At 41.3% G+C, this 25,166-nt stretch overlaps 1 protein-coding gene across 4 annotated transcripts in view; it reads right to left on the bottom strand.

The window, feature by feature from the left end:
• LOC140731478 (arf-GAP with SH3 domain, ANK repeat and PH domain-containing protein 1-like) overlaps positions 1–25,166 on the bottom strand; it is a 424,608-nt gene that overhangs the window by 19,306 nt on the left and 380,136 nt on the right. For all 4 annotated transcript variants that reach the window (XM_073052979.1, XM_073052971.1, XM_073052959.1 and 1 more), the window contains 2 exons: positions 17,428–17,497; positions 1,959–2,023 (listed from right to left, as the gene is read on the bottom strand). In XM_073052979.1, the coding sequence (XP_072909080.1) occupies positions 1,959–2,023; positions 17,428–17,497 (135 nt within the window). The remainder of the gene's footprint in view (positions 1–1,958; positions 2,024–17,427; positions 17,498–25,166) is intronic.

Consider the following 25,166-nt stretch of genomic DNA (forward strand, 5'->3'; position numbering starts at 1 on the left):
CACTCAGGTTGGAGGAACAACACCTTATATTCCGTCTGGGTAGCCTCCAACCTGATGGCATGAACATTGATTTCTCTAACTTCCGTTAATGCCCCTCCTCCCCTTCTTACCCCATCCCTGATTTATTTATTTTCCCCCCTTCTTTTTTCTCTCTCTGCCCATCACTCTTTGCCTGTTCTCCATCTCTCCTTGGTGCTCCCCTCCCCCTTTCTTTCTCCCTAGGCCTCCCATCCCATGATCCTTTCCCTTCTCCAGCTCTGTATCCCTTTTGCCAATCACCTTTCCAGCTCTCAGCTTCACCCCACCCCCTCCTGTCTTCTCCTATCATTTTGGATCTCCCCCTCCTCCACTACTTTCAAATCCCTTGACGAAGGGTCTCGGCCCAAAACGTCGACAGTGCTTCTTCCTACAGATGCTGTTTGGCCTGCTGTGATCCACCAACAGCTTGTGTGTGCTGCTGTCTTATGAGGCAGTCACATGTCTTAGCAGAACTGCAAAACTAGGATGTGAATACAACTCAAGCGGTGATTTTAATTCTTATTTTTAGTAAGCAGAACTGGTCTCCAAATTCAAGACTACTTCTCTAATGATGTTCTATGATTAGAACTGCAGTTTTGTGTTTTTTTTCTCCTATTTTTCCAACTTGAGATTTATATATGGGTGACATATTCTTCTAAACACCAATGAGATTTGGAACTGGCCACAACACCAGCTCTTCCAGGAATCTTTCTGAGAATCATAGAAATTTTGAGAAGTTCAGATCTATAATGGAAAGTGGAATGGGAACTAGCTTAGCTGTCCAAATGATGTAGAATTTGTGACAATTCTTTTTGAGCATTTGAGTCTTTTCACAAAAGTTAAATGTATCAGGCAAACTTGTCATTGTTGGTAGAGACTGACATATTGAGACATAGAACACTACTTCACAGACAAGAGAAAATCTGCAGATGCAGGAAATCCAAGCAACATACACAAAATGCTGGAGGAATTCAGCAGGCCAAGCTGATGAAGGGTCTCAGCTCAAAACGTCAACTGTTTACTCTTTTCCATCACGGCTGCCTGGCCTGCTGAGTTCCTCCAACGTGTTGTGTGTGTTACTACATCACAGAAACAGGCTCTTCACCCCATCCTGAACTATTATTCTGCCTAGTTCCATTGACCATAGCCCTCCATACCCTCTCCCATCCATGTACCTATCCAAATATCGACATCAAACCCTATGCACCACTTCCACTAGTAGCTTGTTCTACATTCTCTCCCCCTCGCGTTCTCCTTATACATTTCACCTTTCACCTTAACACATGACCCCTCCATTTCTAGGCCAACCTCAGTGGAAGAGGCCTGCTTCTATTTACTCTATCTATATACCTACTAGACATATTATATATATATTAGACAAAACTTAAGTAGATTCCTGTTCTGTATAGACATTAATAATAGTAAATAATGCATATTAGTGAAGAAAGGTTCTAAAGAAAGAAATAATTCTGAAAAATACAGTAATGTGCAAAAGTCATTAATGTGAATGATGTCAAACATGATTCTAATACGGGTCTTTATTGTGGATTGAGAGTGTGAAGGGGGCAGCTAGTGGGGAAATCATGGTTGAGAAAAGGGGAAAGGAGAGCAGAGTGAGTAGAAAGTATCAGAGAGACATTCTGCAATGATCAATAAACCAATTGCTTGGAATCAAATGACCTTGCCTGTGTCTCAGGGCTGGGTGTGTCTGCACCTGTGCCACCCACCCCACCTCCTAATGCACTCTATCCTCACCATTCCCAACATCCATTGCACCTACCAGATTTACAAATTCACTCTTCACTCCATGTTGACAAATATAGTACTGCGCAGAAGTCTTTGGCACTCTAGCTATATACATACGTGCCTATGACTTTTGCACAGTACTGTATGATGATACTGGGATTAAGCATCTGGATGCACCGTAGCTTTAACCTTACCTTTTTGAGGTAGTTTTGGAAGTACTCGAGGGCCTAAGGCAGTCTTTGTAGTTCCAGTTCCAGTACTGTACAAGTTAAACAGATAACAGTTAAAATATTGGTAAAATTTGGTGAATGTTGCCTCCAAAAATAAAATAAAATTTTGCTTAAATAAGTAGTCTCTTGAAATTCCCAGTATGTGTTACTCCAGCACAAAGCTCAGCATTTAATACCATCATTCCCACAATCCCGATTGAGAAGCTGCTGAACCTGGGCCTCTGTACCTCCCTCTGCAATTGGATTCTTGACTACCTAACCAGAAGACCACAGTCTGTGCGGATTGGTGATGACATATCCTCCTCCCTGACGATCAACACTGGTGCATCTCAGGGGTGTGTGCTTAGCCCACTGCTCTACTCTCTGTTTACACATGACTGTGTGGCTAGACATAGCTCAAATACCATCTGTAAATTTGCTGAGGATACAACCATTGTTGGTAGAATCTCAGGGCGTACAGGAGCAATATGCCAACTAGTGGAGTGGTGCCGCAGCAGTACCCTGGCACTCAATGTCAGTAAGATGAAAGAGCTGATTGTGGACTTCAGGAAGGGTAAGACGAAGGAACACGTACCAATCCTCATAGATAGATCAGATGTGGAGAGAGTGAGCAGCTTCAAGTTCCTGGGTGTCAAGATCTCTGAGGATCTAACCTGGTCTCAACATATCGATGTAGTCATAAATAAGGCAAGACAGCGGCAATACTTTATTAGGAGTTTGAAGCGATTTGGCATGTCAACAAATACACTCAAAAACTTCTATAGTTGTACCGTGGAGAACATTCTGACAAGGCTGCATCACTGTCTGGTATGGAGGGGCTACTGCACAGGACCGAAAGAAGCTGCAGAAGGTTGTAAATCTAGTCAGCTCCATCCTGGGCACTAGCCTACAAAGGACGTCTTCAGGGAGTGATGTCTCAGAAAGGCAGAGTCCATTACTAAAGACCTCCAGCACCCAGGGCATGCCCTTTTCTCACTGTTACCATCAGGTAGGAGGTACAGAAGCCTGAAGGCACACACTCAGTGATTCAGGAACAGCTTCTTCCTCTTTGCCATCCGATTCCTAAATGGACATTGAAGCTTTGGAGACTAACTCACCTTTTTTTCAATATACAGTATTTTTGTTTTAGAATAATTAAAAAAAAATCTATTCAATATACATAATTGATTTACTTGTTTACATATTAAGTTATATTTATTATTTTTTTCTCTCTCTGCTAGATTATATATTGCCTTGAACTGCTGCTGCTAAGTTAACAAATTTCATGTCACATGCCAGTGATAATAAGCCTGATTCTGATTTCTCAAAGCACAAGTATTTGTTAGTAATGATCCGGCAGAATGTTGGCTCAGCTGCCTGTGTCACGCTCTTAAGACCCCGCTGTCCCTTTCAGGATGATCCTGGGCAACGTCTTCCTCTATGATCAGCATGGCCCAGTCTTGCCTGTTGTAAATTAGAACTGGACAGTACCTGTGGATAATCTGGACAGATGCTGGAACTGTTAGCTTGTTCCTTCCCAAATAACAGGAAGATAAAGTACTGCTTCTCAGGTTTACTTTGCGACTCATTGTCAGAGTACAGGAAACTATAAAGGTCAAAGTTGAATGTGTTACAAAGGATGAACAACTCTGATGGGCAGAAGGGTGCAGAGTTGCCCATGCCCCCCCCCCCCCCCCCTTTGGAGAATTGCAAATCGCTACTATTTCGATGCTGCTAACAAGGAAGTAAGAGAGACAAAAGGAAATCTGCCAGGGCAGTTGTTATTGATAACAGCTCATGAAAGTTAATGAGAGAGAGACACAGCTAACAAAAGAAGAGCGGAACCATTGATTACTGCTATTGTCTTTTGGAGAAGGATTGTTTACTTGGTACTGTTCTATTCATTGAAACCCCTCAGGGGGCAACCAGAGTGGGCAGGTTTGATGGGTTACATCATCCCAACCTGATTGACACCTGAGACCCCGTGAGTGGGGATAAAAGTGAGGTCTGGGGTAACACCCCTCAGACGCACCAGGAGAAACGCTAGTGAGCATCAGATCCCCCACGAGATAGGGTGGGAGATCGGAGACCGAATGAAGGGTCGGTAAAGTTTAACTCACAGTGTTTATAGCGAGACCATCGGGGGCTTGTGTGTGTGTCCACCCTTGCCTGGGTGACGAGTCCACCACGGAAGAGTGGTCTAGCTAAAGGACGGAGGGGTCATACGTGAATGGCCACAACAACAACGCATCGACGGATCAAAATCGTAAAGGAAGGTTGGCAAGATAATAGCTATTACTGTTCACACGTTTTCTCTCTCTCTCTCTCTCTCTCTCTCCAACAATTGCAACACATCGACAAACAACTACCGCAGCCTGCATGAACTGAACTAAACTTTATATTTCCATCTGACAATTCATTATCCCCTAGACAACGATAGAGCTTGTTTCATTAGTGATTATTATTATACCTGCACTTTTAGGTTTAGTATTGCTAACGTATATTCTCTGTATATTCGCATTGATATTATTTTGTATATTTTTGCTAATAAATATTGTTGAAAATAGTATCACCAGACTTCAGCGGACACTTCTATCTTTGCTGGTAAGACACCCAGTTACGGGGTACGTAACAAATGGTAAATTAGTGGAAAACAAAAGGAAGTTCAGGGTCACTCCTGCAGACTAAATGTAGGTGGTCTGCAAAGTGATTACCTATTTTTGACTCATTGCTTCCCCACCCAGCCAACCTCTGCTACTTTGTTTTCTTATTCCCAGATGTGAAAAAGGGAATTGGACCTTAAACATTAAAAATTTCTCTTTCCAAAAGAAATCAGACATAGGAACAAGATTAGATCATTTAGCCCATCGAGTCTGCTATGCCATTCCATAATGGCTTATTTGTTTTTCCCTCTCAACCCCATTCCTTTGCCTTCTTCCCCATAACCTTTGACACTCTTACCAATCAAGAACTTACCGAACTTTGTTTTAAATAAAGAATTCCAACAGGCAAGATTTCCCCTTAAGGCAGGAGTTCCCAACCATGTTAATGGTAGGAGTCCATGACATAAAAAAGGTTGGGACACCCTGCCTTAACAAACCGATACTGAATTCAGCCTATTTTATCATGTGTCTCCAAGCCCAAAAACCTCATCCTTAAATTATGGACTCAAACATTTTGCCAACCACTGAAGTCAGGCTAACTGGATTATAATTTCCTGTCTTTTACTTCTCTCCTTCTTAAAGAGTGGCATGACATTTGTTATTTTCCAGTCCTCTGGAACCATTCCAGATCTACTGATCCTTGAAAGATCACTACTAATATCTCCACAATCTCTTAAGCTTCCTCATTCAGAACCCTGGGGTGTAATGGTGACTTACCTATTTCAGATCTTTCACCTTCCCAAGCACCTTCTCCTTAGTAATACCGACTACACTCACTTCTGCCCCCGGGCACTCTTTCAAATTTCTGGCATGCTGCTGATTTCTTCCACAGTGAAGACTGCCACAAAGTACTTATTCCATTCATCTAAAATTTCTTTGTTCAGAGGCCAGTATACAAGTCTCATCAGCATCTTTTTGTCCTAGTAGTTCCATAACTTTACCCACAAGGATTCCACATCTTCTGACCCTATGTCACTTTTTGCCAAGGATTTGAGTTCATTTTTAACCAGCTGAGCCACCCAACCCCTCTGTCCACATGCCAGTCTTTTCAGTAAGATGTGTATCCTTGGATGTTAAGCTCCCAGCTGTGATCTTTGAACCATGACTCTGTGATGTTCATGCCTGCCAATTTCTAACTGATCATCTACCTTATTTCATATACTGCATGCATTCAAATATAGCACCTTCAGCCCTGTATTCACCACCCTTCTTTTCAATTTTGTCTCCAGTTTGCATGAAGTTAAATTGTTATCCTTTTCTTTTGCCTTAATTCCCTATTCTGGAGACTCCAATAAGCCCCGTTGCACTCCCTTCCCCTTTTACATTATCCATATTTTTCCGAGCTATCGAACCCACCCCTATACTGTTTAGTTTAAAGCAGGGGTTCCCTTGCTTAATGACATTGGTCCATGACATAAAAAAGGTTGGAACACTTGGTTTAAATTCATATCTACACTTATGTGATTTTCCAGAACTTTGGTCCCAGCATGGGTCAGGGGGAGCCTGTCCCATCGGAACGACTTTGATTCCCCAATATTGGTTCTGATGTCTCATGAATTCAAACACATTTCTCCCACACCAATTTTGGAGCTACACATTAATGCTCTGATTTCATTTCCAGAAAGTCTGCCCGACTTTGTTTTTTATTTCAGATCTACAGCATCTGCAGATTTGTATTTGGACAGATACTTAAAGTCCGCAATACAACAGACAATTCTGTAATTGCACAGCAGTGTCTAACAGTATATTCTACTTCAAATTGTATAGTGAATTACCAGGCATTATATTAAACTATTCAGCTATGAATGTACTGTATCCCAGCATACTCACGGCAAACATTCTAGGTCTGATTGGGTTACAAATAGTTTTTGATTCAAACAACCTATTAAATTGAAAGAAAAACATAAAAACACAAAATGCTGGCAGAACTCAGCAGGCCAGACAGCATCTATGGGAGGAGGTAGTGACGACGGTTCAGGCCGAAACTCTTCGTCAGCAGTACATTGCCATTTATTAAATTGAAAGGGTGGTCAGTAGCAGTCCAATCATATATGGATATATGATATTTTTAAATTGGGTTGACACGTTGACTTTAAGAGAACAAAAGTACTCTACAACAGGCAGTATATGGTCACTATGTTCCTGACATCCACACCTGCAAAACACAAGTCAGGAATATGCCTACATCTGATCTTCTGCTTTACTGAAGGACTTGGTACCAAACCTGTTGAGACAGAGGTCCTAAAGAGCTGTTGATAAGTTATGGAGTTAGGGTAGCAGGCCCTCAGAATCTGCTGCCCAAAGTCAAATTGTCTGGGCCGTGATGCTTCACAAGACAGACAAAGCAGTGAGACCTGGAGTACTATTTGACTAACAGGGTCCTAAAAGGTAAGTGTGGGAGTGGTATAACTAAGGGGTAAAAATAGCCTGAATTAAGACCAATTAAGCCCATTAACTTTTGCTTTGGAAGTGCAGTATTTGAATAATTGAACAATTTCCCTAATAAATGTCTTCCCCAGGTTATAAATGCCCAAGTTATGTACATCCATACATATGAATGAGCATTTGTGGGATGATTTGCTGGCTGCTACAGGGCTGCAGGCATCCTCTTCAGCCAGTTAAGTCATTCAACAACATCAAAGCTAATCTAAAATTTATCTTTTTCTCACCTGTTAACAAAAGAAATTGAACACAAGAATGCTTCTGACACACTGGCCTGTACATAAAATGGAATGTTATGTTGAAGTTATACAAGACATTGGTGAGGCCTAATTTGGAGTATTGTGTGCAGCTTTGGTCAGCTACCTACAGGAAAGATGTAAACAAGGTTGAAAGAGTACAGAGAAAATTTACAGGGATGCTGCTGGGTTTGGAGGACCTGAGTTATAAGGAAAGATTGAGTAGGTTAGGACTGTATTCTTTAGAATATAGAAGATTGAGAGGAGATTTGATATACAAATTATGAGGAGTATACATTGGTAAATGCAAGCAGGCATTTTCCACTGAAACTGGGTGGAATTCCAACCAGAGGTCATGGGTTAAGGGGAACATGAGGGGAAATTTCTTCACTCAAGAATGTTGTAAGGGTGTGGAATGAGCTGCCAACACAGATGGTGCATGCGAGCTCGATTTCAATGGTAGGGGTATGGAGGGCTATGGTCTTGGTGCAGCTCGATGGGAGTAGGCAGTTAAAATGGTTTTGGCATGGACTAGATGGGCCAAAGGGCCTGTTTTTGTGCTATACTTACTCTCCATGACTATTCAGCCCTCTTGGGCCTACTGTTTCATATATGGTTCCTTGATTCTTCAATGTCTAAAAACCTATAAATCTCTCTGATGAACACAACAACTGGGCCTCTACAGCTCCCAGGCACAGTGAATTCCAAAGATTTTTCACCCTTTTAGTGATGACTTACTTTAGTCACAATTGGCTTACCCACTACAAGGCTGCAACCCCTAATTTTAAGATTCTTTTGAGACCGTAAGACATAGCAGCAGAACTAGACTTTTCAACCTATCAAATTTTCTCCGCCATTCCATCATAACTGATTTATTATCCATCTCAACCCTAATCTCCTGCCTTCTCCCCCTAACTTTTGCTGCCCTTACTAATCAAGAGTTCCTATCAAACTCCACTTTAAATATGCCCAATGACTTGGCCTGTACAGCTGTTTTATGGCAATTCACCATCTGCTGGCTAAAGAAATTACTCCTCATCTCTATTCTAAATAGTTGTCCCTCTATTCTGACTTTATGCCCACTGGTTCTAGACTCAGCCACTATAGGAAACATCCTCCCTACATCCACTCTACCTCAGCTTTTTGCTTTTGATAGGTTTTAATGAGATGCTCCCTCATTCTTCTAAACTCCAGCGAGTATAGGCCCAGAGCTATCAAATGGCAGAATGGCCAGTTTGGTTCAAGCTGACAGAAAGGTGACAGTAATTCAAATGATCACGTGTTAAAACTAGTGCAGAAGAGCAGCTCTGAATGCACAGTATCAAATCCTGATGTGGATGGGCTACAGACCATGAACAAACACTCAGTGGGTACTTTAATAGGTATAGGAGCTATCTAATAAAATGACCACTGACTATATGTAAGGCAGTAGTAAAATAATTGTCTACTTAACAAGTTAACCTTTCAGAAATGGTGCACCCAGCTTTTTCCGTGCAGAAAGCTGGTGAGTATATGGGATGAGCTGCCAGAGGGAGTGATTGAGGGTGCTATCATTTAAGAATAGCTACATGCTATTCCTAGTGATATGGGCTGAACACAAGGAACTGGGACGAGCTGGGTTGGCACAATGGTTGGCATGGGCAGACTGAGCTGAATTCATGCTGTATGGCTCTATGACGGACTCTAACTTGGTGAACCACCAGTAATTTAGCAGCTGCTGTTGGCACTGGAGCTTTGGGTCTTTATTGCTGGAGGTACTCTTGAGTACTAAAGTATATTACACTATAATTATGCAGTGCCTTGAAACCACATGGTGTATGGTACACAATTCTAATCTTAATAATGATATATATTGGATTCCGGTTAATCAGGACACATCGGAAACAGGACATTTTGGCCTAATTAAGCGGCTGACCCAATAGCCAAAGTTTCATGAAAATAATTAAAAAGATATATAAAAAATATCATCTTCAATGTTTCCTTCAGACCCCACTGGAAACTCAGCTCTCACCCGTGGCTCCAAGTAGCTACTTGCATGCAACAGTGGTCACAGCCCAGTACACCGCTTTGACAGACAGGTAGCCAGTGGGTCTTATACCCTGGTGAGATAGGGACATGCCTGTCCTACCATGCAAAGTCACCTCTGGCAGACTGGGCAGATGAGGTCTACAGTGAGATCCAATGGCCAGGAAGGATTTCTGTAACGCTATGTGGACAGTGAACGGTGTGACGAGGCACAGAAGTAATCCTGGTAATCCACAAGACCCCAGATGTGACGTCTACTCATCCCACTGGACCCCTAACTTCTGAGGTCAAGAGAGTGGAACTGCCCCAATGCAATGGCTTTTTCCACTTAAAAACCTCTCCCACACTGGTTTCCTGTCATTGTCAGTGGTATTGGTTGTGTTCTAATTTGCTCTGAATTTCATTTATCTACATAATTTGTTACTCAGCTAAACCATGTTTTCTATATTTTATATAGCTTTTTAACTATTTTCAACAAGGCACTGCATAATTGTAGTGTAATATAATTTTGAACTCAAGAGTACTTCCAGCTTTAACCAGACTGGCCATTCTCCTCTGACTTCTCTCATTAACAAGAAATTTTCGTCCACAGAACTTCTGCTCACTAGGTGTTTTTGTTTTTCCGCACCATACTCGGTAAACTCTGGAGACTGTTATGTGTGAAAATACTGGGAGATCAGCAATTTCTGAGATACTCGAACCATCCTGACGTTTGGTTTGAACAACAACTGAACCTCTTAACCACATCTGCCAGTTTTTATGCATTGAGCTGCTGCCACTTGATTGAATAGATATTGGCATTAACGAGGTGTACAGGAATACCAAATAAATTGTCATTGAGGGTTGTCAGTTTATATCCTATTGAAGCATCTTTGCATCCTCATTACTCACTATTCCTATTTAATTTTGACTATTAACACACATAAATATTACACTTATTAAGTCCCCTCAGGCAAACTGTCAATAGAAATTGCGAAACATTCCACCTGTTAAGCCTCCCAGCCCGAGAAGAATCCACTTACCCCTTCTCTTTGTTTACCGTTTGTTGATAAAACTCTCAATCCACAGAATTATTATGTTATTTGTCCCACAGGGTCCAAACCCTGTTCACCAAGTTACCATACAGGAACTTATCAAAGGTCTTCTGAAAATCCAAGACACCACATCCACTGGTTCCCCATCAAATACTCTACCAGATATATCCAAAGAGAATTTCAAAGTGGCAGTCAAACATGATTTCCCTTTCATAAATTCGCATTGATATTGCTCAATCACATCTTTTTTCTCAGTGTACTGATATATCCTTTGTTTATAGATCCCAGCAATTTTCCAATTACTGATGTCAGTTTAACAAGTTGGTAGTTCCCTTTCATTCTTCACTTCATTTAATAGTGGGGCCACATATTCTACCCTCTAATCTGCAAGAACCATTCCAAAATCTTCAGTCCAGATGAAAGGTCTCAGCCTGAAAAGTCAACTGTTTATTCCTCTCCACAGATTATGAGAGGTGCTGAGTTCCTCCAGTATTTTGTGCTACTCTGGATTTCCAGCGTCTGCAGAATATAATGTGTCTAAAATCTAAAAAGCCCTCAAGTTGTGGAGGACGATAACCTTTGCATCTGCTATCACAACAACCAACTCTTCCAAAACAGTGGCTTGTAAAAATATTTAGTGCCCAACCCTTTATTCACATAAAGGGATATAACAACCAGGGATTTTGAATAATTTAACTGATAATTTTTATTTTTCCACAGTGAAGCCCGAAAGACAGGGAAAATTATAAAGCATGAAAAACTAAAAATTCAAATATTGAAATGCCAGAATTTCGAAGGTATTCATCCCTCTTTGCTCAGTTCTTAGTTGAACCACCTCCCAAAGCTATTACAGCCAGTAGTCTTTTTGGATAAGTCTCTTTTAGCTTTGCACAGTGCGATGGAGCAAGATTTGTCCATTCCTCCTTGCAAAATTGCTCAAACTGTGTCAGGTTAGTTTGGGAGGGTAGTGGACAACAATCTTGAGGTCTTGCCAGAGATGTTGGATCAGGTTAAGGTCAGGACTCTGACTGGGCCATACAAGGACATTCGTTTTCTTCATTTGAAGCTACTGCATGGTTGCTCTGGCAGTGCGCACTAGGTTGCTGTTCTCCTGAGAGATGAACTTCCTCCCCAGTTTAAGCTTTTGGCAGAGGCTAGCAGGTTTTTATCTAAGGTCTTTTTGTATTTAACAGCATTCAGCTTCCCATCAAACCTGACCAGATTTCCAGTCTCTGCTGCTGAAAACCCCCATAGAATGATGCTTCATTCAACATACTTCACAGTAGGGATGGTGTTACCTGGTTTTAATATAGCACCATTCAATTTGGCACTATTAAATCTGACCTTTTAACAAGATTTTGTTCTCTGATCCTATTTCTTGCTTGCCTTCGGTTTTAATACTTAATTGTCATGTTTTTCTTTTGTCTTAAAGGGAATATTTGGGGATTTGGGGGGTCTGATGTTCTTGTTGTTGTTTTTTCCGTGTTGGGAATCTGTTGGTTTTTAGCGTGTGATGGAGGTTTGATGTTATTGTCGCTCTTTCTTTTACACTTGTGGGTGATCTGTTAGTTTTTGTGCAAGAGAAGGGTTGGGGGGGAGTTTGAAGATTGCGAGTTTTTGTTTCTTTTTCTTTTTTGTGCGGGGGGAGTGTTGATGTCTTTTATTCAATGACTTCCATCATTTTTCTGTATTTCATGGCTATCTGGAGAAGACGAATCTCTGAATTATATTCTGCAAACATACTTTGATAATAAAATGAACCTTTGAAGATATTCAGCCCACCTGGTATACAGTGGCTCTCAGAACTTCCTTATTGGTCTCATCCCTGAACACTGTTCCATTAAAACTATTCTTTCTCATGGCCATCTGCTCCCATTGACTCTCTAGTCACCTACCCATGGGACAATTTAGCATTTCCACTATCCTTGGATGTGGGAGGAAGAATCCTTTTGGCCTCCTAATTACTCACGGCATATTTTGTGTTCAAGGATATTTAAATCATTTTACAGCACAGCATCCTGTAATCTCTCTCCATGTTAACACTGTGTTTATCTGGAGAGAGATTACTCTTTGCAAAGCGAATACCTAAGCACTGCCCCACATTGTACTGCCGCTTCCAAATTTCTGCCCATTCAATTAACTACCTTCATTCTTTACCAAACTCTGCTTCCTCCTCATAACATGCTTTCACATCTGTTCCTATTGTCAACAATTTGGCTACAGCACAGAAACATTCCTTCAGCCCACCTGGTCTGTGCTGAACTGCCCCATCAACCAGCAACCAGACCATAGCTCTCTATACCCCTCGCGTCTATGTACTTATCCAAACTTCTAAATCCAAAATCAACCCTGCATCCGCTACTTCTGCTGACAGCTCGTTCCATAGTCTCACCATCCTCTGTGAAGAAATTCTCTCTTATTTTCCTCTATAGTATTTCACAGTTCACCCTTAACCCATGAAGTCTAGTCCTAGTCTCACAGAAACACATTGGAAAAAGCCTGGCTTGCATTTACACTATCTATACCCTCCTAATTTTGTATACCTATATTAAATCTCCCTCTCATTCTCCTACACACCAGGGAATAAAATCCTAATTTACTCAACCTTTCCCTATAGTAACTCAAGCCGTAGCAACTTGTAAATTTTCTTTGTAATCTTTCAATATTATTGACAGCTTTCCTGTACGTGGGTAACAACAGTGGGACAAATTAGGCCTCACCAATATCCCATACAGCTTCAACCTGTTACACAGTTTCAACATAACATCACAACTGCCGTACCTAATACTTTAATATATGAAAGACAAAGTGCCTGAGGCCCTCCTTTTGGCCCTATCTACCTGTGATACTACTTTCAAAGAATTATGGACTTGCATCATTTAGACCGTAAGACTGTAAGACACAGGAGCAGAATTAGACCACTCAGACCATCGCGTCTGCTCCCCATTCCATCAGGGTTGATTCGGGATCCCACTCAACCCCATACACCTCCCTTCTTACCATATCCTTTGATTTCCTGACCAATCAAGAAACAATCAACTTCCACCTTAAATATATGCATGGACATGGCCTCCACTGCAATCTGTGCCAGAGCATTCCACACATTTACTACTGTTTAGCTACAAACAATCCTCCTTACTTCTATTCTAAAACGTTGCCCCTCAATTTTGCGGCTGTGCTCTCTCTGTTCTGGGTACCCCCACCTGAGGAAATACCCTCTTCACATCCACCTTATCTAGTCCTTTCAACATTTGCTAGGTTTCAATGAGATCCACCCTGCATACTTCTAAATTCCAGTGAGTACAGGCCCAAAGCTGCCAAATGCTCCTCACATGTTAACCCCTTCATTTCTGGAATCATCCTCGTGAACCTTCTCTGGACTCTCTCCAATGACAATACATCTTTTCTGAGACATGGGGCCCAAAACTGTTGATAATACTCTGTCAACTGTGGCCTGACTAGTGTTCAGCTTATCTCCTTGCTTTTATATCCTCTTACCCTTGAAATAAATGCCAACATTGCATTTGCCTTCTTTACCGCAGACTCAACCTGTAAATTAACCTTCTGGGAGTTTTGTACAAGGACTCCTGTGTCCCTCTGCATCTCTGATGTTTGAACCTTCTCCCCATTTCGGTAATAGTCTGCACTATTGTTCCTTTTACCAAATGTATTATCATACATTTCCCAACACTGTATTCCATCTGCTACCTTTTTGCCCATTCTTCCAATTTGTCTAAGTCCTGATACAACGGTAGTGCTTCTTCAGCATTACCTACCCCTCCACCTATCTTCGTATCATCCACAAACTTTGTCACAAAGCCGTCAATGCCATTATCCAAATCATTGACAAACAATGTGAAAAGTAGTAGTCCCAATACTGACCCCTGAGGAACACCACTAGTCACCAGCAGGCAACCAGAAAAGGCCCCTTTTATTCCCACTCGCTGCTTCCTGTCTGTCAGCCATTCCGTTATCCACGCCAGTATTTTTCCTGTAGTGCCGTAGGATTTTACCTTGTTAAGCAGGCGCATGTGTGGCACCTTATCAAACGCCTTCTGAAAATCCAAGTAATTAACACTCACTGCCTCTCTTTTGTTCACCATGCTTGTTAATTCCTCTAAGAACTCTAACAGATTTGTCAGGCAAGATTCCCTTCACAGAAACCATGCTGCCTTTGACTTATTTTATCATTAGTCTGCAAGTACCTCGAAACCTCATCCTTAATTATAGACTCCAACACTTTCCCAACCACTGATGTTTGGTTAACTGGCCTATAATTTTCTTTCCTTGGCCTTCCTCGCTTCTTAAGAGTGAAGTGACATTTGCAATCTTCCAGTCCTCCCTTGCCAGAATGAAGGTTTTCATGAAAGATCATGACCAATGCATCTATTATCTTTTCAGCAACCTCTCTCAGGACTCTGGGATGTAGTCCATCTGGTCCAGATAACATATTCACCTTAAGACTTTTGAGTTTGCCTAGCACATTTTCCTTTGAAATATCAAAAGGCATTCACTCCTGCTCCCTGACATTCTGGCACACTGCTAGTGTCTTTCATAGTGAAGACAAATGCAAAGTACCAATTAAGTTCATCTGCCATTTCCTTGTTCCCCCATCACTACCTCACCAGCATCATTTTCCAGTGCTCCAATATCAACTCTCACCTTCCTTTTACTCTTTATATAACCAAAAAAACTTTCCGTATCCTGCTTTATATTATTTTCTAGTCTTCCCTCATATTTAATCTTTTCCCTTCTTATAGCTTTTTAAATTGCCTTTTGTTGGAGTTTAAGCTTCCCAATCAACCAACTTCCCACTTTTTGCCACCTCATATGCCCTTTCTTTGGCTTTTATGCAGTCCTTAACTTCCTTTGTCAGCCATGATTGCCTAACCCTGCCACCTGTGAACTCCTTCCTCTCTGGGACACATCCGTCCAGCACCTTGTGAACTATTCCCAGAAATTTCAGGATTTAGTTCCTTAATCTTTATCATTATTGATATAGTCTCAGCTCAGCTCCCTGTAAAAATCCCCTTAACACTACCTGCCATCCAGAAAACATCAACTCTTCCTATGCAGGCTTTCTGTTATCAATTCTAATATATTACTTCCAATATAATGAAGTCTTGTAATCACGTGTGGTACATTATCAAAAGCTTTCTTGAAATGCAAATATATTACATCAACTAATTCACCTTCATTTACCCTGCTCACTACATCTTGAAAAAGATATTGTCAATGTTCTTCCATAACTGACCGTATTATAATTTTGAAAATGCCCTGCTACTTTCTTCTTGATAATGGAATTCTGCACCAGCTGGTAAAATTCCATCTTCTCCAGAACTTACTGTCCAGTTTAGTGCTGTGTCCTCTCACAATATACAAAAGGTGCAGCGAACTGTCAAGGCAGCAGGAAAGGTCACTGGCACAGTTTACCATCGCTGCAGGACTTACCCATTGAGATACAGTGTGGAGTAGGCCCTTCTGGCCCATTGAACCACGCTGACCAGCAGATTCTGATTTAATCCCATGCCTAAACATAGGACAATTTACAATAACTAACCGGTATGTCTTTGGACTGTGGAAGGAAACCAGAGCACCCGCAGGAAATCTGAGCACCCGCAGGAAATCCGAGCACCTTTGTGGTCACAGGGAGAACTTACAAACTCATTGCATCGGGAATTGAACCCGGGTCGCTGGTACGTAAAGCGTTGTGCAAACCACTACCTTGTATGTGTCCAGGACAAAGAAATGGGAAGGGAAAAAATCATTGTGGACGCTACCTACCCAACAAGCTGCCTTTATGCGAACCTCCCTTTTGGAGAGCACAATAAGGCTATTAAAACAAAAACTTCAAGCTATCTTAAAGTTTCTTCCCTCAGGCAGTTAATGTGATCAACCATTCTAGTTAGCCCCCCATCTATTACCTCAGTCACTATAAACACTTTTAGCCATTTTTTACAATGTCATTTACATTGTAAATACATGCTGGTATTAGTCTACTATATCTGGTGCTGCCGATGCAGTCTCCTCTACATTGGAGGACATAGACTGGAGGACTGCTTTGTCGAGCACCTTTGCTTATCTGCAAAATGCAGGATTTCCAATCATTTTAATTCCAATCCCAATTCCCACTCTGACATGTCAGTCCACAGCCTCCTCTACGGCCATGATGAGGTCATTTTCAGATTGTCGGTACAACCCCTCATATTTTAACTGGGTAGATGCAAACCTGAGGGCATGAACATTCATTTTCAGTAATTCGTTTTCTTCTCTCTCTTCCTCTATTTTCCACTCTAGCCCCTCTCTTACCTTTTCACTTCTCCGCACCTACCTATCACCTCCCCTGGTCTCCCTCATCTTTCACTTTCTCCCATGGTCCAGTCTCATCTCCTATCAGATTCCTTCTCCAGCTCTTCACCTTTTTCATCTATCAGCTTATAGCTTGAACTCCTTCCACTCCCCCACCTTCTTATTTGGGCTTCTTTCCCCTTCATCCAGTCCTGCTGAAGGGCCTCTGTCCAAAATATCGATTGTTTATTAATTTCCATAGATGCTGCCTGACCTGCTGAGTCCCTCCAGCTTTTTGTGGGTTATATGCATATATCTGTACTTTAACCTCTAACTCTGTTCTGTATAATGGTTGAATATTTTTTTGTTGCATGTCATGCCCTGGCCAACACACCGTGGCAAATTCTCAATGCAAATAAAAGTAAATATGGTGAATTAAGTTGATCCTTGATTAGCCTAATTTATAGACCCTTGCTTTAGATTTAATATAAGGGTATTCAGTTGCCATTTTTTATCTGCTTGAGGATTTTGAGCAAGCACCACAAGTGCTTTTCTGTAGTTATCTTCTTTTAAATCTTAGTGTGCAGACACTTGAAACAAATACAATTTCTAATATGTATTAGTTAGCTAAATCTTCTTCTTAATGCATTTAGAGGTAATTAAGATAACAGCTGATGGGTATCTTCAACTTTTGACAGGAAATTAAACTTGTCATTTGGAAGGGTTAGGGTTAGTTTTGTGCAAAAATAAAAAGGCCTATAATTACCTTGGTTGTTGAGGCAATCCATCAAACTTGCTTCCTGTTCGATTTAATTGTGGGGGACCAGAGTCTGTGCCTAAGAGAGAATTATAGTTTAGGTTGATGCAACTTTAAACAGAAAAATGGAAGCTTGCTTACTAAATCCCAAAAAATTGACACATCTGGTACATTAAAAAAACACTGCTCAAAATAAAGGTTCTGATAAATTCTGATTTTACAGAATTTTCAAAGTTACTCCATAATTTATAATCCAATGAATGCCATTAAAACTTGAAATATGATATATACAGCATACAGATGAACATTCTGTACATTAATCACTTCAAATGGCAAATCAATAGCACTGACACTGCAGTAAAATTAGTGAGACATCAGCAGGTCAGGCAACACAAAATGCCAGAGAAACTCAGCAGGTCAGGCAACATCTATGGCGAGGAATAAACGATCGATGTTTTGGGCCGAGACCCCACCTACTTCCATTTTCCTGTCAACTGTTTATTCCTCTCCATAGATACTGTCTGACCTACAGATTTCCTCCAGCATTTTGTGTGTGTTACTCTGGCTTTCCAGCATCCTCACACTCATAAGATTAAATTAGGAAACTACTGTCTGATTTGTCCATCTCCTACAGAAACTTTGCAAGGAAATAGAGAATTAATCATTCCATCAATTTTGACAGAACAAGAACAATGCCTATAATCTCTCATGATGTCTGATTTGCAAATTATTTCCATATACCTAACCCACCACTTCCATCTTAAATTCTTGCACATATGGGCTTAAGATATAGGGCAGAAAAAGTTGATTTGGCCTATCAAGTCTATTCTGTCAATCCATCATGGCTGATTATTATCTCTCTAAACCCCATTATCTTGCCTTCTCCACGTAACCTCACTAATCAAGAACTTTCACTTTAAATATATTCAGATTTTAGACTCCCCCGCAACTGGAAAACCCCACTCCATGTCCACTATCCAGGCCTTTCAATATTTAATAGGCTTCAATAAGATAAGGGAAGGACATGAAGAGAGGACAGGCAGGAGAATGCAAAGTTAATTAAATACCATTCCAACTGGATAGTCTACAACCAGACATGAACATCAAATTCTCCATCTTCTAGTAAAATATTCTTCCCCTGTACCTTCCCTCTTGATCTTTCCACACTTAACCTAGCCATTAGCTGCTTTCCGCTCCTCCACCCACTCAATTATCCATGACCTCCCCTCCCACTATTCCCATATGCCCACCACAACACCCCCTCCTTGATTCTGTGCTGCACATTCCTGTCATCAGATTCCATTACCTTCAGCATTTCCACTGGCTTCTGGCACAATTTCCACTGACACCCACCCCTCATCTGCCTATCACTCCTCTTCCCCTCCTGCCAGCTTTCATCCCACCACTTACCTCCACATTTTTATACTAACCATCTTTCCTCTACCTTTCAGTTCAGATAAATAGTCTCAACCTGAAAACTGACTGTCCATTACTCCCAACAGATGCTGCCAGACCTGCCGAGTTTCTTCAGCATTTACTGTGTTGTTTCAAACTCAATTGTCTGGATCAATATTCCAAGATGCTAACACAGTTACCTCAACATAGTTAAACTCCATTAATCTGGCACAGAACCAAAGCCCTGGTTTTGAAGTATGAGAACCAGAGGCCTGGTGCATAGAAGGGAGTGTGAGGACTCGGGCCTATGTAAATAGATTTGAGTATGGGAACCGGGACCCCAGTGAATAGAGTGGAGGGCAGGAATGGGAGCCCCATGACTAGAGAGGGGAGCTGGAACCGGGACCCTGGCAAGTGGAGGGGAGACAGGGCGTATCTATGGTATGGCAGGTATGGCACATGTCCTGGGCACCACTGAGCAGTTTCTATTAAAGTCAGAAAAGCTATCCTCGGATAGTGAAAAAAGAATTTTCTCCAGATCTGTCTTTAAAATATGGGTGAGAAGCACTAGGATGGCCTTATTTCAGAACACGGTGTAAGAAGACCATGAAACATTTCTTCATGAAGGAAGAGGAAAGTGGAGCTGAAGGACGGAAGAGCCGAAAGTTGGAGGCAGAGGAAGCCAAGAAGTCGAGCAAGTTCTTCATGACCTTCTTTGAAAAGCCCTGAACAAGTAGTTTGACACGTTCAATGGAGTCACCTGCACCTGCTACAAGTTTGTTAGAATCCGAAGGTGGATCAAGTACAAATGCGTCACAGGCCAAGGAGGAAGTCAAGTCAGATAAATCCAAGTATGAGGAGATTAAGAGTGAGGCTGCCACAGAGAACGTGGACATGACAGGAGGGGAAGACGATGGTGGTGGTGGTGGTGTTGAGTTTAATGACGAGACTTTACCTGACGACACAGAACGTAGTAAACTGGATGGTGTCAAAGAGCCTCAAACTGTCATACCAGAAGTGATTGAACAGCATGACATTGGACTTCTGAAGTTCGACAAGGAAACTGGAAAAGCAATTCTGCCTGATGCGTTGAGAACAGAAATAATAAAGCTGGGTTCAAAGTATTTCCAGAACAGTGAGGGGCCTTTCCTACCAATAACTGCTCAATGAACAAAACTTGGTTCAAGAGGAAATTGGGAAATGGTCATGGTGAGGAAGTGACCTGCTCATGGCTGGTCTATTCCCCTTCTAAAAAGTCTGCATTTTGTATCTGTTGTCTTCTCTATTCCCAGTCAGACCATCAATCCTCACTGGAGCAGGAAAGTGGATTCAACCAGTGGAAAGCACCCGAAAGGATTAGTGTTCATGAAAATGCCAAGAATCATCAGGAATGCTTCACATAGTGGAAAGAAATTTATCTGGAAACAGAGGAGTTATTGACACGGTATTTCAGTCACAGATTGAGAAGGAAAAGCAGAAGTGGCGTGACAAGAATCCTTCACTGCATAAAATTCCTTGTGACTCAGAAGCTGACTTTGCGAGGACACAGGGAGTCACTTCAGCTAGACGATAACTCCAATGTGGGAAATTTCCTTGGCTTACTGAAACTACTGGCCATCTTTAACCTGTCATAAAAGAACACCTCACTCATTTGGAAAGTCATCCTGGATCCATGTCTTATCTTTCACCGGGTGTCCAGAATGAATTCATCCACGATGGCATCCACTGTTCGCCAGAGTTTACTGAGAAGCATTCGTAAAGCCAAGTACTATGGTCTCATGTTCAACTCGACTCCTGATCAGGCACACTGTGAGCAGATATCAGAAGTAGTGAGGTATGTGGAAGTTGATTTTGAGAAGAAAACTTCTCAGAGTGTTAGAGTGTTCTTCTTTGGTTTTATCTGGATAAGCCAGAAGGATGCTGAGAGCTTGCTTGAAGACATCTTGAAACAGCTAGAGAAGGACGAAAAGATTGTCGGTCACAGTGCTATGACAACGCTGCTGTGATGGCTGGACACAGAAGTGGTGTTCATCAAATAAGTGAGGAAAACAACCTGACAGTGTTTGTGAATTGCGACAATCACTCACTCAACTTGGTGGGTGTACATGCAGCCAAGCAGGATACAATGATGGTCACGTTTCTTGGAACCATCGAAGCTCTCTATGTGTTTTTCTCTTGTTCAACACAGCACTAGGAACAACTCAAAAACGCCGTGCCTGTGGTTGTTAAGTCGAAGTCCGAAACCAGGTGGAATCCAAGGACAGAAGCAATGAAGCCTGTCAACAAGTACCTTGAGGAGATACTTCAAGTTCTCCAGGACATGATAGACAATGAAAATGAGACCAGTGAAACAAGAAGTGATGCAAGGCAGCTGTACAACCGCATGTTGAGTTATGATTTTCTGATCTTGCTAGGATTTTGGAACAAAGTACTCATTTGCATTGACTGTATTCAAGAGGCTGCAGGATCCTAGCATGAACTTCTATGATGCTGCCCTGGATTTGAAAGCCCTCCGAGATCATTTTTATGATGAAAGAGAAGTGTTGATCAGTGAGTCACTCGAAGAAGGAGTCGGTCTCTGTCAAGAATGGAATATTGAAGTTGAAAGACATCAGGGTCAAAAGAAACGAATGGCTGATGAGAACTTGAGAGACGCTGGGCTAACAGCTAAGGAGGAAATGGAAAAAGTCATGAAGGGAACACTTGACCGTCTTCACAGAGAAATGGACAAAAGGTTCGCTTATTTGCACGACACTGACGCCACGTTTGGGTTCCTTCTTGATGTCGAGGAACTGTGTTACGACGCCGACAGTAACGATCTAAAGAAGAAGTGCGAAAATCTGGCCGAATTGTACAGCTCTGATGTTGATGGACATCAGCTATATGAAGAAATTTTGGATTGCAGAATGTTGCTATCAAGGTGGGTCAACATGAAAATATCAAAACCTGTAGAGCTTCTTCAATTTATTGTTCAGTATGGAGATGAGAGTGTCTTCCCCAATCTTCACATTGCTATTCAGAAAATGTTAACCATCGCAGTTTCCATCGCCAGCTGTGAGAGATCATTCAGCAAGTTAAAATTAATACTTTTGTATTTGAGAGCCTCCATGGGTAATTCATTAATTAAAAGATTAATGAGCTTGACTGGTATTTTTGAGCTGATATTATGGTAAAGTTATCTAGAAGATGGGTGTCAGATGTTTGGACAGGGGCACAATTTCAGTGATTGCCATAGACACTATTTTCCATAGATAGGCCGCTGAGGGGAGAGCAGTAATCGGGCCTTGGTAAGTGAAGTGGGCACAGAAATCAGGGCCCTGCCAGTGCAGATGAAGCACTGGAGAGTAAAAAAACCAAGTTCACTGAAGGTCGAGGGTTGGAGGCTGAAGATGACCTGTCCTAGGGTTGGAAGACTGTATATGTACATTGGTGGGATGGAGGGAAGGGATTTGATTTGCTGTTGTTATTTTGTTGCTTATTGTCTTCTGTTTGGCTGTGTTTGTGTTGTGGTGGACATGCTATTTTGGCATCGGAATGGGTGTCGACTACCTTCAGGGGTGTTGGTTGTTAATGGAAGTGACTCATTTTTCAGTGTACAAGTGGTAATTAAACTTGAATCATAATCTTTGAATCTTGCAAGGGAACACAGCCCTAATGAGTGCACAGGGAATTTAGCAACCTATACCTGGTGAGCCAGATGCTCAGTGATCAGGGTTTCATAATGACTGGACAGGTGACACGAGTTTTGCCGATTCTGCATGGAGCTTTCAAAGACATACCTACACTCAAAAACATCTGGGTGCAAGTTCATATCCAATTGTACTTAACCAGCACTCCTGGATCATACACTGTTTCCAGATCACTGAAGAAGTTAGCATCATTCTAAAATCAAACACCCGTCTCCTGATCGAAGCTTCTGACTTCCGATCTCCAACATCACACAATACCAATGACAATTTCATAGTCCTTATCCACCCACGTCTCTGCCCATGTTTTTTAAATTAGCCTGCCTGAATAAACAAGCTGTCATAACAGAAAAATTTTTGAGCCAACACTTTCATTTTGACCACGCCTTGATAACTGACTTGTAGCTCCTCCAACACTTTCGCTGTCAAGCTGGATGGTACGACGACTTTGAATCCCCACATAAGGCAACCTCTGACAAGGGCAAGTTCATCCTAGTGCTGGTAAAAATGGAACTAGAATTTCTGCTGCACATTCCAGCCATTTTGAGTTGCCACATAGATCTCAGAGAGTGTGGGGGTCCTTTCTGATTTCCTTTTGGCTCTGTTGTAATAAGGAGACTTTAAATTTGCATTAGGGAGAATATGTCTTTTGTAAAATGCTCTAGTATTTTCTTTTCAACGGGTAAATGGGACAATCCATCAGCATTTCCATGATTAGTGTAAACACCAGTAGGCTAAGAACAGGAAGACAAATCTGAGGTTGGAACTGTTGTGTATCTAATATTTCAACAATATTTGAGTAACTTTATAAATATATTGCTTGATTAAGCATTCTTTATACAATTCATTATAGATTATATGTAAAAGTACGTGACTAGCATATGCCATTTCACCACCACGTCTAAAGTTAAAATGAAGTAGACGTATATTCCTGGGCTTCTGTGCTTTTTCTTTCGATTAATTTCTGGAGCTACAAAACATGAATGACGAGGAAGTTTTAAAACAAATCCGATACAACCACCTATCCGCTGACGTGCAGTGAGACATTCGAGTTTTTAAAAAGTGCAGCGCAATTTTTTTCTTCACAAGGGAAAGAGAGAAACATACAAGTTAAAAAATAGGCAGTACATTTCTTTGGAAGGGGCAGCAACAGTCGAGTTAATAAAAAGGACAGAAAATGGACAAAATTCACAGGTTCATAAACAGCAAATACCAGGTGATGATAATCATAACTAAAAAAAGCAGAAATGGCTGGCTATATCGGAAAGATTGACACGGTCCACTGCACAACAGGTAACTGGATAATGCAGACAGAAAAAATTAAGCAGTATTTTAAAGCCAATAAGAAATGAATGCCAGTTTTTCTAAGTGTAATAGGTGGAAAATTATTCAGTTAGTTTATAAGATTAACTGCTCCAATTAAACCAGCAGAAGTGAGCTTTGCTGAATTTTTGGAAGTAATGCAGGAACATTTAGAATCATAAACATTGCTGATTGCAGAACGCTTTAGATTTCATAAACAGAATCAAAAGGAAGGAGAGTCCATTTCAGCTTACATGGCTGAATTGAGAGATTCTCTGAGCATGCAGTTCAATGATAGGCTTAATGATGCACTGAATGATCATTTAGGTTGCGGGATCTTACAAGAAAGCATTTATAAAAGGCTTCTAACTAGAGCATAACTCTCATTTTAAAAAGCAGTTGAAATTGCTGTATCAATGGAAATGGCAGAGATGCAACTGAGCTGGAAAGAAAATGAGCGGAACAAAACTGCAACATCCAAACAGAAATCTGCCTGGTTGAACAAATTGTGTTGCTGTTGAGGCAGGGGGGCAAATTCACCAGACCAATGCAGATTTAAAGGTGAAATTTGCAGAAAATGCAACAAAATAGGATGCATACAAAGAGCATGTTGGGCAGACAAAAATAAATGGACTGAAAGGAAGAGGAAATGATTAAAAAAATCAAGTTGCAGTTTCTAAGAGAGCACTAATCTGCATTCTGTTACCTCTGATAATGATGGGAGTGACAGAAGACGACTTGAAATTTAAAATGTGAAAACTAACGAGAGACGAGCAATATGGCTTACACCAGAAGTGAATGGAATGGACACTGGTTCAGCTGTTGCAGTTATTCCAGAAAATGAATCTGAATCGCATTTCAAAGATACTAAATTGAAGCCTGCATATGCCCAACTAAGAACTTGTACTGGAGAAAAGATAACTCCTGTGGGAATGATATTCATAACAGTGAAATGTAACAACCAACAAGTCACATTGAGCTTGTACGTGTTAAAAACAGCAGGGCCAGCATTGTGGGGCATGTTTGGCTGAGACAACTACAACTTGATTGCAGATCCATCTGCTATTTACATATCAATAAAACAGTGTTAAATGAAAATGCCACATCCAAGTTTTACAAAGCCCGTCTGGGTCCTTTCCAAGTTTGAGTGGGTTCTTAGGCTACACCAGTTGTCCGAGCAGTCACGAAGAATGAGTCTGTCAAGATCTATGGTGACTGAAAGTAGACCAATACCCTCTGCCCAGGATAGAGGATATCTTTGCAAACCTTTCTGCAAGAAAACACTTCAGCCAAGGAGACTTAGCTGAGGCCTGCTTACAGAAATAGAAGATGACTCCAAAGTGGATCTCACCATAAACACTCACA

This window comes from Hemitrygon akajei, chromosome 1 (genome assembly GCF_048418815.1).
Source record: "Hemitrygon akajei chromosome 1, sHemAka1.3, whole genome shotgun sequence".
Taxonomy (NCBI): Eukaryota; Metazoa; Chordata; class Chondrichthyes; order Myliobatiformes; family Dasyatidae; genus Hemitrygon; species Hemitrygon akajei.